Raw genomic sequence first — 15,284 nt, 5'->3', positions numbered from 1 at the left:
GGGTTGAGATATCATTGGTATCAATCTAGTTGCTGGTCAGAGTATTTGACAGAACCAACTTGGCTAAACTATTTATGTAATAAATTGGAACAAGCTAAACAATGAGTCAGATGTTTCTGTGGATAGAAGAGCCTGAGGAAACGGTCAGAAGGGCCCTTAAAAACAATTGCAAAATTTAAAAGATGGATCCCAGATAATATATTTAGAGGGAAAAGGAAAAAAATAAAAATAAGAATAAACTAGAATTTCACTCAGAGAGCGCAGACCTCCGCCAAGGTGCGGGACTTTAAAAACAGATCCCAGCTCCCAGCTGGCGTTACCGTGAGGTGGTCGGCTTATTATTAACACGGTGTGTTTCTGTGTAACATGTCGGCGGATGCCTCTCTCATTCAGCAGCCTTGTTATGTCTGTAGAACGTTACACTACGTTGTCTTTCATCCCGTCAGCTACCGCTTTGTTCTTTCTCACCGCGGACGGACAGCAGCTCCCGCACACACATCCACACACGTATCTCTCTGCTCTCAGAAGGAGGTGGGGCCACGCGTCATCAACGCGTCATCAGTTACACTGCGCATGTGTTATACCCTGTGGTGTTAATGATCAGGCTGATCGGAATCCTTAAAAATATTCCTGAATCTGGATCATGATCTGGATTGCCACCAAAATTTAAGAATAATAGGAACTAAACAACTTTCACCCTGGAGATGGAACTCTATAGGATTTTTAAAAAGTATTTTAACCTTCAGGCCTGTTCATGTTATAGTATTTTATGGGTGAGGGGGCTGGGATGTGACACCAGTATCTACATACAAAGCATACCACCCAGTGTGTTATCATTAAATATGTTCTTTATTGCCATGAACAGGGACAACCAGACGTTTGCTGCTACTCGTCCCTCTGCTGTGCTGCTGGAACAGCTGGCAGTGTGTGTGGCCAAAGGAGAGCCTGTCCTCCTGGTGGGAGAGACGGGAACGGGAAAGACTTCCACTGTACAACACCTGGCCAGAGTCACAGGTGACTATATCAATATATATATACAGTATATATAAATGACTTCACATGGTTGGTCACCATTCCTGATTCACATGTTCCCTATGGTGTGGTCAATCCAGGACACAGGTTGCGGGTTGTGAACATGAACCAGCAGAGCGACACTGCCGACCTGCTCGGAGGGTGAGTGACATACAAACTGTCCCTTAATAACATTAACATAACATGTTTGATCACATACAGAGATAATATCAAATACCATCTATCATCTTCATGGTTAAAAACAGTTTGTGCTGCAACAGACGAACTCTTACGAAAGGGCCAAATTTAACAAAATGGCATGGTATTGAAACAAAGGGTTAAAGTGACTAGCACTCAGCAGAATCGGGGAGCTTCTGGGGGAGCCCTATTTTTCGGGGCAGGGAGGTAACTGTACACAGTACCGTACTGTACTTTGTTATTGTCATCTATAGTGGTTATTTGCATAAAAACACATAATTTAAATGATTATGATTATTTCAAAATCTTGGTAAGTTGTTATGAAGTTAAACAGGTCATAATTCTCTCTAATATCTATTTTATATTGATGTGAAAACATCTCCTTCAAACTACTGTATTTATTCAAGTTTCTTGCCAAAAACTACATTTTACGAGATTACATTTGAACACATCATGATAATGTTGTAATTTACCTTTCGCCCAATCGTCATTTTTCTTGAGCCGACTTTGAACGCCTCATAATAATAACTCAATGGCACCTCCGTTAACGTTCGTAGGAATTCTGTTTTCGGGTTGTCCGTCCATCCGTCCATCTGGACCATTCTTATGAACGCCATATCTCAGGAAAGCCTGGAGGGAATTTCTTCATATTTGACACATATGTCCACTTGGACTCAAGAAGGAACTCATTAGATTTTGGTGGTCAACGGTCAAGGTCACTGTGACCTCACAAAACACGTTTTTGGCCATAACAAGAGTTCATAGCTAATTCTGACTATTTCACAGACATGTCTAATGATGTAGTGATGCCATTTTGGACAGACATGGATGTAAACTGACACTGGACTGGTTGGCGGAGGTGTACAACCACCAGGCGGTAAATCTACTAGATTTTGTTTTGTGACTGTATCTGGGAGAAAATACGCTTCCCTCCAAACCTAATGAGAATGCAGTTTATTTGTATGGGAACATGATGTTGTAGGAGACAGGGTAGTTTGATATTATGCATCTCCCAGCTGCAGAATAGTGGTTCTGTGTCGTTGCTGGTGGATGGCACAAGTTTTGTTTTGGAGCAAAACTCCTGTTTAAAACCGTTATTTTCTGTCTAATGCAGGTACAAGCCAGTAGACCACAAGCAGATCTTGCTCCCTCTGCGGGAGGCCTTTGAGGACTTGTTCTCCCAGACATACTCCAGGAAGCAGAACCTGACCTTTCTGGGTCATGTACAGACCTGCTTCAGGGGGAAGCGCTGGCAGGATCTGCTCAAGCTCATGGACCATGTGTGCAAGTCTGCTCTCACGAAGGAGCTACAGGAGAAAGCAAACGGTAATGTACCAGGAAGACTAAACAGTGATAACGGTTAGTGTCTTGGCTTCTGTCACACAGTGAAAGGCTAATATTCCTCGTGTGTTTGTGCAGCTGCCTTGCTGCAGGAGCAGTGGGAAGCATTGGCTGCCAAGCTGAACCAGACCCAGCAGCAGATCCGAGCCTGTGAGGCTGCCATGGTCTTCGCCTTTGTAGAGGTAAAGACCTTAAAGGGATAGTTTGGGTGTTTCTCAGTGGGGGTGTATGAGCTACTTCTCCATAGTCAGTGTATTACCTATAGTAGACGGAGTCCGAGTCAGGAGAAACAGACAGGAGTACCAACACAGGAGCAAAGCAATATCAGATTAAGGGTACACTATTTTAGAATATTTTCACCGCTTTACCTCGCCATCAGACAGCCCTTTCCAACGGGGAACTGAAGCCGTTGTATCCATATGCTCCATATAAATGTATTCATATTGCCACCAGACTCCATTGAAAAAAATATGAATTTGACCTCTCAGAACACGGGAGCTGCTGCTCTACCGCCGCCTCCATCGCTTAGTTTGTGTGTGTTCTTGTGTGACTTTGGTGAATCCGAACAACACAATAACACAAACCAACTAACCGATGGAGGCGGCGGTAGAGCAGCAGCTCCCGTGTTCTGAGAGGTCAAATTCAGATTTTTTTTTCAATGGAGCCTGGTGGCTTTGGTGAGAGCATAGATAACGGCTTCAGTTCCCCGTTGGAAACACACTGTATAACTGTCTCACGGCAAGGTAAAGGGGAGGAAATATTCTAAATATGGCGTACACTGTAACTGATATTGATTCTTTTATATGCTGCTGCCCCCGTCCACAGCAGAGCGCTGCTTTGCTCCCATGCTGGTACTCCTGTCTGTTTCTCCACACTCCATCTACTGTAGGTAATACATGACTAGGGAGAAGTAGCTCATACACCCCCACTGAGAAACACCCCAACTATGTCTCTAACAAATATGTTGTCAAAGGGTGCCCTGGTAGCCTAACGGTTAAGGTGCAGCTCTGACCTCTTTGTGCTCCTCTCTAGGGAACACTAGCTCAGGCAGTGAAGAAGGGGCACTGGATCCTGCTGGATGAGATCAACCTGGCAGCAGCTGAGACCCTGGAGTGTTTGAGTGGACTGCTGGAGGGCAGCGCCGGGTCTCTGGTGCTGCTGGACCGTGGAGACACTGGTGAGGACCGTTACCTATCACCCGTTGGGGTTGGGGTTTGATTCATTTTATCAAATCTGAATCCAGTATCAAATCTGATGTAAATCCTTTATTTACATTTAGATTCACATTTGTAACCAGAGTTAAACATCATTTGAATTCATAGATTCAGTCGAGCTCTGTACTTTTTGTTAGTAGAAACACTTTATGTAGTTGCAGTCTGAATGATGTTCACAACCTGGAGATAAAACCCAAAAGTGAGAGCAGCAATAGTTCTGAAATGTTGATTAAATACGGGGTCAGTTCTGGCTCAGGGATTTAAACTCTGTGGGGTCGATAGCAGGAATATATGGTTTCTATATTATATATGCTACCGACCCCACAGAGGTTAAATTCCTGGGTTCCCCTACCATTCAGCCAGGACTGAAGAAGCTGTCTTCTCTCGGATGAGAAGTGAAACGTCTTCAAGAATCTAAACCAAGTCCAGTTGCTGCTGATTTAACCCTTACTCCATAAATCAGAAAATACTGTCAACAACCATAAAAAAAATCTATTTTTGCCATGTTTTTATGAATAAAATGATGTATAAATCAGAATCAAAAACCTTCAGAATATAGATGGGAATGGAACTGGGAAGTCTGGTGGATGTAAGAGCTGCTGAAGTGGAGATTTCTGGCTCAGAGTCTGAGAAAAACCTCTTTTAGAGAAAACAGCCCTTAAAGATGTGGATTGTAAAATTCCATACATTTTGAATAAGGTAAAAAAATAACTAATATATATCACCATGAAACTTCCCCAGGTGATTACTAACGTTCATGAAATGAAATCTACAGACGCAAATAGACAAAGTAGTGAAATAATCAGCTAAATGTGTGTTTTGGATGTTTTTTCTACTAGTCTGACAGAAGACGTCTTCTAGAAGCAAAACAGACCAAAATCTCACACAATTGACCAGTTTATGAAAAACCAGTGTCTTTGCCTGGTGTCTCCTCTTAATACTGTGAGAATACTGGTTATCCACATTACAGTAATGCCCGGTTCAGACTACACCACATCAGCCCGATTATAGCTCGACACGGCCGTCATAGGGTGTTGACTCGGATCGGGAACGATAAATGAGTGTTGTGTGCGAAAATCGATCGTTTTATCTCGTGTAGTGTGTCATAGTACACAACAACCGACGCCGTGTCCGGGACGCCTCACAACGTCCGGGACGCCTCATGACATCCAACGCCTCACGATGTGTGGAACGCCTCACAAAGTCTGGGATGCCTCACGACGTCCAAACAGGAAGTCTAGCATGTTTGATTTTTTTTTGCTTTCCACGACGTGTTCCGTCATGACCGTGAATTTGACCGGCTGAGCACAGACGCACACAGCTGTAAACAGAAGCACATGGCTACTTATTTTGTAGAATGATGTCATCGGACCTTCAACTGCTGCCGGACCTCGCGGTAGGATATTCAATCTAGGTTGTGTCGGAGTAAAAAACACTACCACTGCTGCGTCTCATGGGCCCCTTTACATGGTCGGGCCCGGGGGCTTCAGCCCCGGTAAGCCCGTATATAAACTCGGGAAAAAAGTTCAGAAACTTGGAAACTCATCCCACAAATGCATGATCCCTACAAGTTGGACATCATTGTGAAGGTCAATAAACTTTCCAGCGATGTAAAATACAATGCCAATTAGTATTGTAACAACAGAGAAATAATCCACCAAACAAAAATTTTCCGAATTTATTAAGACGGCGTTGCCGGGAGTGTGTGTATTGTCGGAACAGGGGACCCACATGTAGTCTGTCATGTGTCGCGGCCAAGTCACGCCAAGAATTTATGACTCTCAATTGTCTAATCTGTCATAGTGAACATTGTAACCGTCAAAAATATCCTGTAGTCTGATCCTGGCATAAAAGCAACACGGCATTATCACCAGCACCAAAGCACTAAATTAATCACTGATCGATATCTATCTATCTATCAATCTATCAATCTATCAATCAATCAATCAATCAATCAATCAATCAATCAATCAATCAATCCTCATCTAGTTCTGCTAAACTTTGAACTTAGTTTTTTGTCACAGTGTTTTTCTTGACTGTCTTGTTCATACATACAGGGTACAGATACATCAGGGATGACCCCAACATGAGTGGTCACTCTTCCAATTGAAAAGAATGAGAGTGGTTGCCAGAAGGGCTGAGTAGGCCATGTCAGGGAGAGATCTTGTGATGGTACACAGTGATCCCTGAGGAGACCTCTTATATAGATGAAATGACTGTGTTTGTTGATCACAGAGCCCCTGGTCCGCCACCCAGACTTCCGTCTCTTTGCCTGCATGAACCCAGCTACTGATGTGGGGAAGAGGAACCTGCCTCTGGGCCTCAGGAACAGGTGACTGACTGTGTGACTTTATCTCATTAGCTCTCCACGCCACACCGGATTATACTGCTTTTAGTTGGTACAAATAACAATACATACAGAGCATGTTAACAGTTTAACAGGTTAAAGCGGTTAAAGAGGGAAGGGAACACCTAAACCCGCATCGTTACACTCCTCCCTTCATTAGACACATCCCATTGTTACACTCCTCCCTTCATTAGACACATCCCATCGTTACACTCCTCCCTTCATTAGACACATCCCATTGTTACACTCCTCCCTTCATTAGACACATCCCATTGTTACATCCCTCCCTTCATTAGACACATCCCATTGTTACATCCCTCACTTCATTAGACACATCCCATTGTTACATCCCTCACTTCTCTAGACACATCCCATTGTTACATCCCTCACTTCATTAGACACATCCCATTGTTACATCCTTCCCTTCATTAGACACATCCCATTGTCACATCCTTCCCTTCATTAGACAAATCCCATTGTTACATCCCTCACTTCATTAAACACATCCCATTGTTACATCCATCCCTTCATTAGACACATCCCATTGTTACACTCCTCCCTTCATTAGACACATCCCATTGTTACATCCCTCCCTTCATTAAACACATCCCATTGTTACATCCGTCCCTTCATTAGACACATCCCATTGTTACATCCCTCCCTTCATTAGACACATCCCATTGTTAGACTAGAGCAGTGGCTGCCATAGTTGTTGCTGTCACAGTGATGGGACGCCACGTTTCATTTTGTCAACCTGTTGCGTGTGCGTGTGTGTGTGTGTGCGCGTGTGTGTGTGTGTGTGTGTGTGTGTGTGTGTGTGTGTGTGTGTGTGTGTGTGTGTGTGTGTGTGTGTGTCCCTCCCAGGTTTACTGAGCTGTATGTGGAGGAGCTGGAGAATGAGGGAGACCTGCGGATCCTGGTTTCAGACTACCTCAAGAGCTTGAATCCACACAGAAGTGTCATCAGTGGCATCATAAGGTTAGTTAATGTTACAGCAGCTGATACCGGTGTACCGCTGGTCCAGCAGCTGATACCAGGGTACCGCTGGTCCAGCAGCTGATACCGGGATAGCTGGTCAAGCAGCTGATACCGGGGTACCGCTGGTCCAGCAGCTGATAGCAGGGTACCGCTGGTCCAGCAGCTGATAGCAGGGTACCGCTGGTCCAGCAGCTGATACCGGGGTACCGCTGGTCCAGCAGCTGATAGCAGGGTACCGCTGGTCCAGCAGCTGATACCAGGGTACCGCTGGTCCAGCAGCTGATACCAGGGTACCGCTGGTCCAGCAGCTGTTAGCAGGGTACCGCCGGTCCAGCAGCTGATACCAGGGTACCGCCGGTCCAGCAGCTGATAGCAGGGTACCGCCGGTCCAGCAGCTGATACCAGGGTACCGCCGGTCCAGCAGCTGATACCGGGGTACCGCTGGTCCAGCAGCTGATAGCAGGGTACCGCTGGTCAAGCAGCTGATAGCAGGGTACCGCTGGTCCAGCAGCTGATAGCAGGGTACCGCTGGTCCAGCAGCTGATAGCAGGGTACCGCTGGTCAAGCAGCTGATAGCAGGGTACCGCTGGTCCAGCAGCTCATACCGGTGTACCGCTGGTCCAGCAGCTGATACCGGGGTACCGCTGGTCCAGCAGCTGATAGCAGGGTACCGCTGGTCCAGCAGCTGATACCGGGGTACCGCTGGTCCAGCAGCTGATAGCAGGGTACCGCTGGTCCAGCAGCTGATACCGGGGTACCGCTGGTCCAGCAGCTGATACCGGGGTACCGCTGGTCCAGCAGCTGATAGCAGGGTACCGCTGGTCCAGCAGCTGATAGCAGGGTACCGCTGGTCCAGCAGCTGATAGCAGGGTACCGCTGGTCCAGCAGCTGATACCGGGGTACCGCTGGTCCAGCAGTTTATAGCAGGGTACCGCTGGTCCAGCAGCTGTTAGCAGGGTACCGCCGGTCCAGCAGCTGATACCAGGGTACCGCCGGTCCAGCAGCTGATAGCAGGGTACCGCCGGTCCAGCAGCTGATAGCAGGATACCGCTGGTCCAGCAGCTGATAGCAGGGTACCGCTGGTCAAGCAGCTGATAGCAAAGTCCGCGATGGATTTGAATTAAATTTTTTCGAAGGGTGGGGTTGTGGCACAATGAACAATGTTTTTAAAGTCACGCGCCTTGGCGGAGGTCTGCGCTCTCCGAGTGTCATTCTAGTCCTAGAATTCAAATAGCACGTCAGTCCTCTTCTTAACAACTCTGCTCCAACCTAAACCTCACTTCCTCCCTCTTCATGCCCGCAGCAGGCTCAAGCTGATTTACTGTGTATACTGATGTATTGTGTTTGTGTGTAGCTTTTACCTGGCAGTACGGAGGGAGTCCAGCTCCCATCTGGTGGACGGGACGGGCCACAGACCCCACTACAGCCTGCGTACTCTGTGCAGGGCACTGAAGTACGTGGCAGCAAACCCCTGCAGCAGTGTGCAGCGCTCACTCTACGAGGTAGGAGAAGATCATTCTCTCATCTCCTGATATGGCAGTACTGTGGGTTTCTATATATTAGGGGTTAGTATACTGTATGTGGGTGCTGAAGGAAGTTTAGATCATCACCTGCATGTATTCCAAGTTGACCGTCTACCTGATTGTGATTCCTGGTTGCAGGGTTTCTGCCTGAGCTTCCTGACTCAGCTGGACAGAAGTTCTCACCCTCTGGTCCAGAAACTGGTGTGTCAGCACATCTTGATGGGGAACACCAAGTGTCTCAAACAAGTAAGACTTTCTGAGAGCTACTTCAGCTTCCTGCCTGTTAAACATGTTTTATGGTAAATGTTGTATGTGTGAATATTAATCTAACTTCTATCTAAAAGAATAGTTTCTGGATGAGAGGGTGAAATGTTTTACTGAGTGCTGTGTCTGTACTCAAGGTGGTAAAAACGGGGAATGAACAGCAGAGCCTCGATGGTGATAACCAATAGCGAAGATGGTTAGAGGGCATACAGTAGTAGGGCTGGGCAATGTGGCCGGAATCTTCTATCTCCATATAGGTCATTTCATAACGATGTATACTGTATATCACCATATCCATCATGTTTTCTGGCAATTCAATTAATACATATTCTATATGAAATAATCTCATGGTAAAGCCTATTTTGTATATTGCTGTGTGAAGTAAATACTTGACACATGAAAGTTCTGAGTATTAAATGAAGCACTTTAGTGCAAAATGAACAGAACAGTTTCACATGAAATTATAGAGAAAACATAACTAAATCCAGGCCTCGCCCACAGTATGAACACGTAGAATATCAAAAGAAAAACAACTTTAAGTACACTATATGTGTATTGCATATTATATTATATAGTGGCAATACAAAAACATAGAGGCATAGACTCCCGTTAATACAATGTATCAAAGATTTCAACAACATGGCCCACTTTGCAGAAGATGGTTTTCTCCTTTTTTGTAGCCAGACCACGTCCAGACCACAGAAGTACCAGCTCCTCTTGGTTGGGTTGAGTCTGAGCACCACTATGGTTCGCTCCCACGTGCAAGGATCGGAACGTAAAGCGATGTCCAAATGACATAAATATTGCCATAACCCAGTTGGGCCGCTGGTTTTGGAGGTTAGGTGTTGATCTTTAATGGTTGAGGTCAGGAGGATAGGTCATCGGGCAGAGTTTTGGCAGATCTAGGGTGACCATCTAGAGTCCTACTCACCACTCGGCTGCACTTTTCAACACAAATGCACTTTGCAGTTTTTTTGATTGGTGCTTAATTGATGCGACTAAAGGATTTCAGAAACATGTTCCTCTTCAGGGTTTCCTGATGTGGGTTTTTAAAGTCCTCAGCAGCAGCTCTTGAGTACCACAGAAAGGTTTAGGTAAAGAGTTGAGTTTTAAATGTCGTCTTTATGTACTCAAGGATATTTGTGAACAGATGACAAAGCCTGTTGTTCTGTTTCCTGCAGCCCATACCGGCGCCCTCAGGCCGGTCCTGCGTGGAGGTGGAGGGCTACTGGCTGTCCCAGGGGGAGATGGAGCCAGCTGTGGATCCCAGTTACATCCTCACCGCCTCAGTCAAACTCAACCTCCGCGACCTCGCCAGAGTGGTGTCTGCAGGGTAGGAAAACTGCTGCCTGACCTCCCTACCCAGAATTCCCCCGATAAATGTCCAGACATTATTTTTTTTAGAACTGGTTCTGGTCCTTTAGGAGAGAATGAATCCTCCTGCAGTCAGTGATCTGTTCATGCAAAACAGTCTGAGACCAAATGTACACAAAAGTATGTTGACATAGCGTATACTTTTGACCACATAGTGTATTCAAGTACACTGTGGTATACAAAATAACAACTTTCAATTTGAGGAAAGTCTAGATGTTTTTTAGGGGGGTCCAGGGGGACTTTAGGGGGTGACAGTGGGCCTTTTGGGGTGTCTAGGGGGTATTTAGAGGGGTCCAGGGGGTCTTTTGAGGGAGATAGCAGGTCAACAGTAGATGTCACATAGAAGTGGTGTACATCATCTGAAAGCTGGGAACCTCAGCAGTGTGGGTCAAGTTGTTCTAGTCGATTAATTGATTGATTGATTGATTATTTAAAATGAATAGTAAAAGTGTATAAGGGTTTAGAACATGATGATAGAAGTATATGATGGTCATTCCCTTGCTCTCTTATGTCTCACAAGTTGTTGCAGCAATTTTTGGGTTGATACCATTTATTACACAGATTTGATGCTAAATTTAAAAAAATATTAACCACTGGAGAACTGATAAAAATGATCAATAATCCCTCCAAAATACCACATTAAGACACCAAGACCTTGAGGAACACCATAGAAAAAGACATGCTGTGATTTGGGATCAAAAACTTTGAGATTTGGAGATTTCTGCAAGAATTGCAACCCCCTTATTGTCAATCTAGCTAGGAAAGCCATCCATCCTCTGAATGCTCTAGGTCTCTAGTTTGATCCATCCATCCTCTGAATGCTCTAGTTCTCTAGTTTGATCCATCCATCCTCTGAATGCTCTAGGTCTCTAGTTTGAGCCATCCATCCTCTGAATGCTTTAGGTCTCTAGTCTGATCCATCCATCCTCTGAATGCTCTAGGTCTCTAGTTTGATCCATCCATCCTCTGAATGCTCTAGGTCTCTAGTTTGATCCATCCATCCCCTGAATGCTCTAGGTCTCTAGTTTGATCCATCCATCCTCTGAATGCTCTAGGTCTCTAGTTTGATCCACCCATCCTCTGAATGCTCTAGGTCTCTAGTTTGATCCATCCATCCTCTGAATGCTCTAGGGTCTCTAGTCTGATCCATCCATCCTCTGAATGCTCTAGGTCTCTAGTTTGATCCACCCATCCTCTGAATGCTCTAGGTCTCTAGTTTGATCCATCCATCCTCTGAATGCTCTAGGTCTCTAGTTTGATCCATCCATCCTCTGAATGCTCTAGGTCTCTAGTTTGATCCATCCATCCTCTGAATGCTCTAGGTCTCTAGTTTGTGGCTGTAAAGTTTCATGAGGCTGTGATTATCCTAGAGGTCAACACAGGTCATTTTATACAGAGAGGTCAATGAAATGTCTCCTATGGGGACTAACATCATCACACATGAATACAGTTGGGCTCATTGGATCCACCAGAGTCTCAGCTTTACAGTGATACACAATTTATGGAATTCAACACTGTTTAGGGACCCCAGTATGCAGAAATATTCACACAATCAGACAATAACACATTTATACTCCATGTGATTATCATAAAGTGGGCATATCTGTAAAGGGGAGACTCGTGGGTACCCATAGAACCCATTTACATTCCCATATCTTGAGGTCAGAAGTCAAGGGACCCCTTTGAAAATGGTCATACCAGTTTTTCCTCGCCAAAATGTAGCCTAACTTTGGAGCGTTCTTTATCCTCCTTACCGACATGCTAGACATGACATGGCAGCATTACTTGGTACCGATGGATTCTTTAGGTTTTCTAGTTTCATGTGATATCTGTAGCTTCAGTCTAGCCCTAAACCTGAACCTGTTAGAGCCTGTGAAAGACAGTCAAGTTCGGTCGGGATCGCCCCCGGCCCCGCGGGCCTCAGAGGGTTAATTGAGATTTTTGGCCAACAGTTGAATCTATATTCACACCCTGTAGTGTGTTGATGAAGAACCCATTAGTCAGAATGACTGAACACTATTAAAGCTGCATTACTTGAATGTGTTGTTAATGAGGTGTTAATGTAAGAATATTGATCGTGCAGCTTTGAGGTATGAATTATTTGAAGATTATATGTAATTCTCATACAATGGGGAGAAATATGAAATGTCTGATTTTATTATTGTCTGTATCTGACTCAGCGGTCCCTCCTCATCACTCAGTGTCCCTTTAGGTTGATTTAGTACACTCAGGTTACAACATCGCTCTACTGCCCTCCCATCACTCTCTCTCTCTCTCCATGTTTGGGCCTCACAGGACTCACCCGGTGCTGATCCAGGGAGAGACGTCCGTGGGGAAGACCAGTCTGATCCGCTGGCTGGCTGCTGCCACGGGGAACCAGTGTGTGAGAATCAACAACCACGAGCACACCGACATCCAGGAGTACATAGGCTGCTACTCGTCAGACGACAAGGGCAAGCTGGTGTTCAAAGAGGGTACGAATACCAGCGCTAAAAAGAACCAGGTTCATATTTCTTAGGCCCTTGTAGAGTATCTGAAACATATATCTCTGGGTGAGCAGCATCAACAGTAACACTCAGAATATCTGATATTGTTTATTTCTTTATACTTGTATATAATAAGCTCAGAAATGAGCATTTGAACCATGCTATAGAGAAATGGTCTACCATTGGACTCCCATGAGACTGATGTTGCTTGTCCCTCTGCTCCAGGCGTTCTGATAGACGCCATGAGGAAAGGCTACTGGATCATCCTGGATGAGCTGAACCTCGCCCCCACTGACGTCCTGGAGGCTCTCAACAGGCTGCTCGATGACAACAGGGAGCTCTTTGTGGCCGAGACACAGGAAGTCATCAAGGCTCACCCCAGATTCCTGCTGTTTGCTACCCAGAATCCCCCTGGTCTCTACGCTGGTAGAAAGGTATACTGTTGATTCGGTCTGAGAGAGAGTTGTCCGATGGCATGGCTGCAGTGAGGTTAGCTTCAGATCCCCTCTGGTCATACACACAGGTTCAGATGGAGCTAGCTCCAGAACAACTGGACAGATTGCCTTGAAATGTGATTATGGGTATGGGTAGTCCCCAGAGGATGAATTCTAATGTCTTGGTGACTCAACTATCTTGAAAAAACACTTTTCAGTCAAAATGTCCTTTTATCCACAAGAAACATTCAAATCTTATGCACCAATTGGCATCAAATTTGCTGAGCACATTCATCTTTCAAGGGGATAAACCTTTCTAATATGAATGAACACACAGCCTTTTCCCTCTTGATTAAACTGCAAAAACAAATTGTCTGGTTAGCGACCTAGCTAGCTAGCTTAGCCACTCTGACGGTTAGCAAGCCAGCTAGCTCGGAGAGCTGATGTGACTTCTGCTAGCATGTTCCTGGCTGGCTAGTGTGATAGCGGTTTGCTAGCCTGGCCGTGACCAACATAAAGTATGGGCGAAGCCATACGTTGTCCTTTATTTGGCTGTTGAGGTGGTCGTCGCTGTGTTCGTCGTACAGTATCGGGTGTTGAGAAACCAAACAAGACGTTCCCCCATTTTGACCTGGAGGTATGACATCATTTGGAACAAAGGATTTCATTGGTCAACCTTTCTGGAGGTGGAATCGCTGTCCGTCAGATGATTTTTTCCGTTGCACAAATGTTCCGCAGGAGTGTACAAGCGTTCATAAGAACCCACAAAATAAGTTTTTATTAATGTCTATGCACATTTTTCAGATGAAGATCCATGCTGGGTGTGAAGCGGCTTGTAGACAGGAAGTTTACCAAGGATGGCTTTAAAAGATGAAAAGCTCCATTCTCTTTTTATTTCCATAATGAGCTTGACAATGAGGAACCATCTCTCTTTTTTTTTTTTTTAAAGTTATTTTTTTGGGGGCATTTTCCATTTTTATGACAGGACAGTGGATAGAGTCTTGAAAGGGGGGAGAGAGAGAGAGTGGATGCGGAAAGGGCCACAGGCCGGATTCGAACCCGGGCCGCCGCGGTCAGGACCAAGCCTTAATACATGGACGCCCGCTCTACCAACTGAGCTAACCCAGGCGCCCGAGGAACCATCTCTCAACATGGACAACTTGGATCACATCTCATCTAATAACTTTACTCCTGACTGTTCTCCAGGTGCTCTCCAGGGCTTTCAGGAACCGCTTTGTGGAGCTGCACTTTGATGAGCTGCCCAGTGGAGATCTGGAGACCATCCTCCACCAGAGGTGCAGCCTGCCTCCATCCTACTGCACCAAGCTGGTCAAGGTCATGCAAGATCTACAGGTGAGTGTACACACTTGTACTGAATGTGTACCCTGCCTATCTCTTGGTATTACCTACCTGTTTTGGGTGATCCTACTTCATGTGTGAAATGTGTTTTCCCCCATCAGTCCTTACGCCGGGGGTCTTCTGTGTTTGCGGGGAAACATGGCTTCATCACTCTCAGAGACCTGTTCCGCTGGGCAGAGCGCTATAGGCTGGACGAGCGGACGGACGCCTCTCAGGACTGGCTGCAGCATCTGGCTGATGATGGTGAGGCCTGTCAGACGTGTCTGTTGAGTCACCAACTGACAACCGTGTTCCATTGAAACCTCAGATAAAGTTGTTTCCATCTTCATCAGGGTACATGCTGCTAGCAGGACGTGTGAGGAAGCCCGAGGAAGAGGCCACCATCCTGTCCATCCTGGAGAAACACTTCAAAAGGACAGTGAACTCTGAAAACCTTTTCTCTCAGAAACAGGTCACCGGCCAGTTCAGTAAGTGGAACGTAACAACACTCGATTACCCCACACTGATCCAGGGCCACCTCTTAGTCGCACTGCGTTGTTCTTTAACAGCTGGTTTGGTTTGAACAATGCCAGATCTTTTTATGTCTCTGCGCCGGCGACAGCGAATCATGTTTTCAGCTCTACATACGTACGTACAGATGGCTGTCCGATCATGAACTCATGGAGGAGATTTCCTAAAATTTGGCACAAACGTCCACTTTGACTCGTGGATGAACTGACTAGAATTTGGTGGTCAAAGGTCAAGGTCACTGTGAC

General features: G+C 45.7%; 1 protein-coding gene across 1 annotated transcript in view; it reads left to right on the top strand.

Annotated features, from left to right (window-relative positions):
• mdn1 (midasin AAA ATPase 1) overlaps positions 1 to 15,284 on the top strand; it is a 112,505-nt gene that overhangs the window by 15,549 nt on the left and 81,672 nt on the right. The window contains 15 exon segments of the mRNA XM_074615445.1: positions 866 to 1,014; positions 1,113 to 1,173; positions 2,324 to 2,535; positions 2,629 to 2,732; positions 3,583 to 3,727; positions 6,000 to 6,096; positions 6,976 to 7,089; positions 8,444 to 8,591; positions 8,751 to 8,858; positions 10,058 to 10,209; positions 12,546 to 12,724; positions 12,962 to 13,170; positions 14,377 to 14,523; positions 14,631 to 14,772; positions 14,862 to 14,996. Of these exon segments, the coding sequence (XP_074471546.1) occupies positions 866 to 1,014; positions 1,113 to 1,173; positions 2,324 to 2,535; positions 2,629 to 2,732; positions 3,583 to 3,727; positions 6,000 to 6,096; positions 6,976 to 7,089; positions 8,444 to 8,591; positions 8,751 to 8,858; positions 10,058 to 10,209; positions 12,546 to 12,724; positions 12,962 to 13,170; positions 14,377 to 14,523; positions 14,631 to 14,772; positions 14,862 to 14,996 (2,102 nt within the window).

This window comes from Sebastes fasciatus, chromosome 18 (assembly GCF_043250625.1).
Source record: "Sebastes fasciatus isolate fSebFas1 chromosome 18, fSebFas1.pri, whole genome shotgun sequence".
NCBI classification, from domain to species: Eukaryota; Metazoa; Chordata; class Actinopteri; order Perciformes; family Sebastidae; genus Sebastes; species Sebastes fasciatus.
The sequence above is the reverse complement of the archived record's forward strand: the minus strand, read 5'-3'. Positions and strand labels throughout refer to the sequence as shown.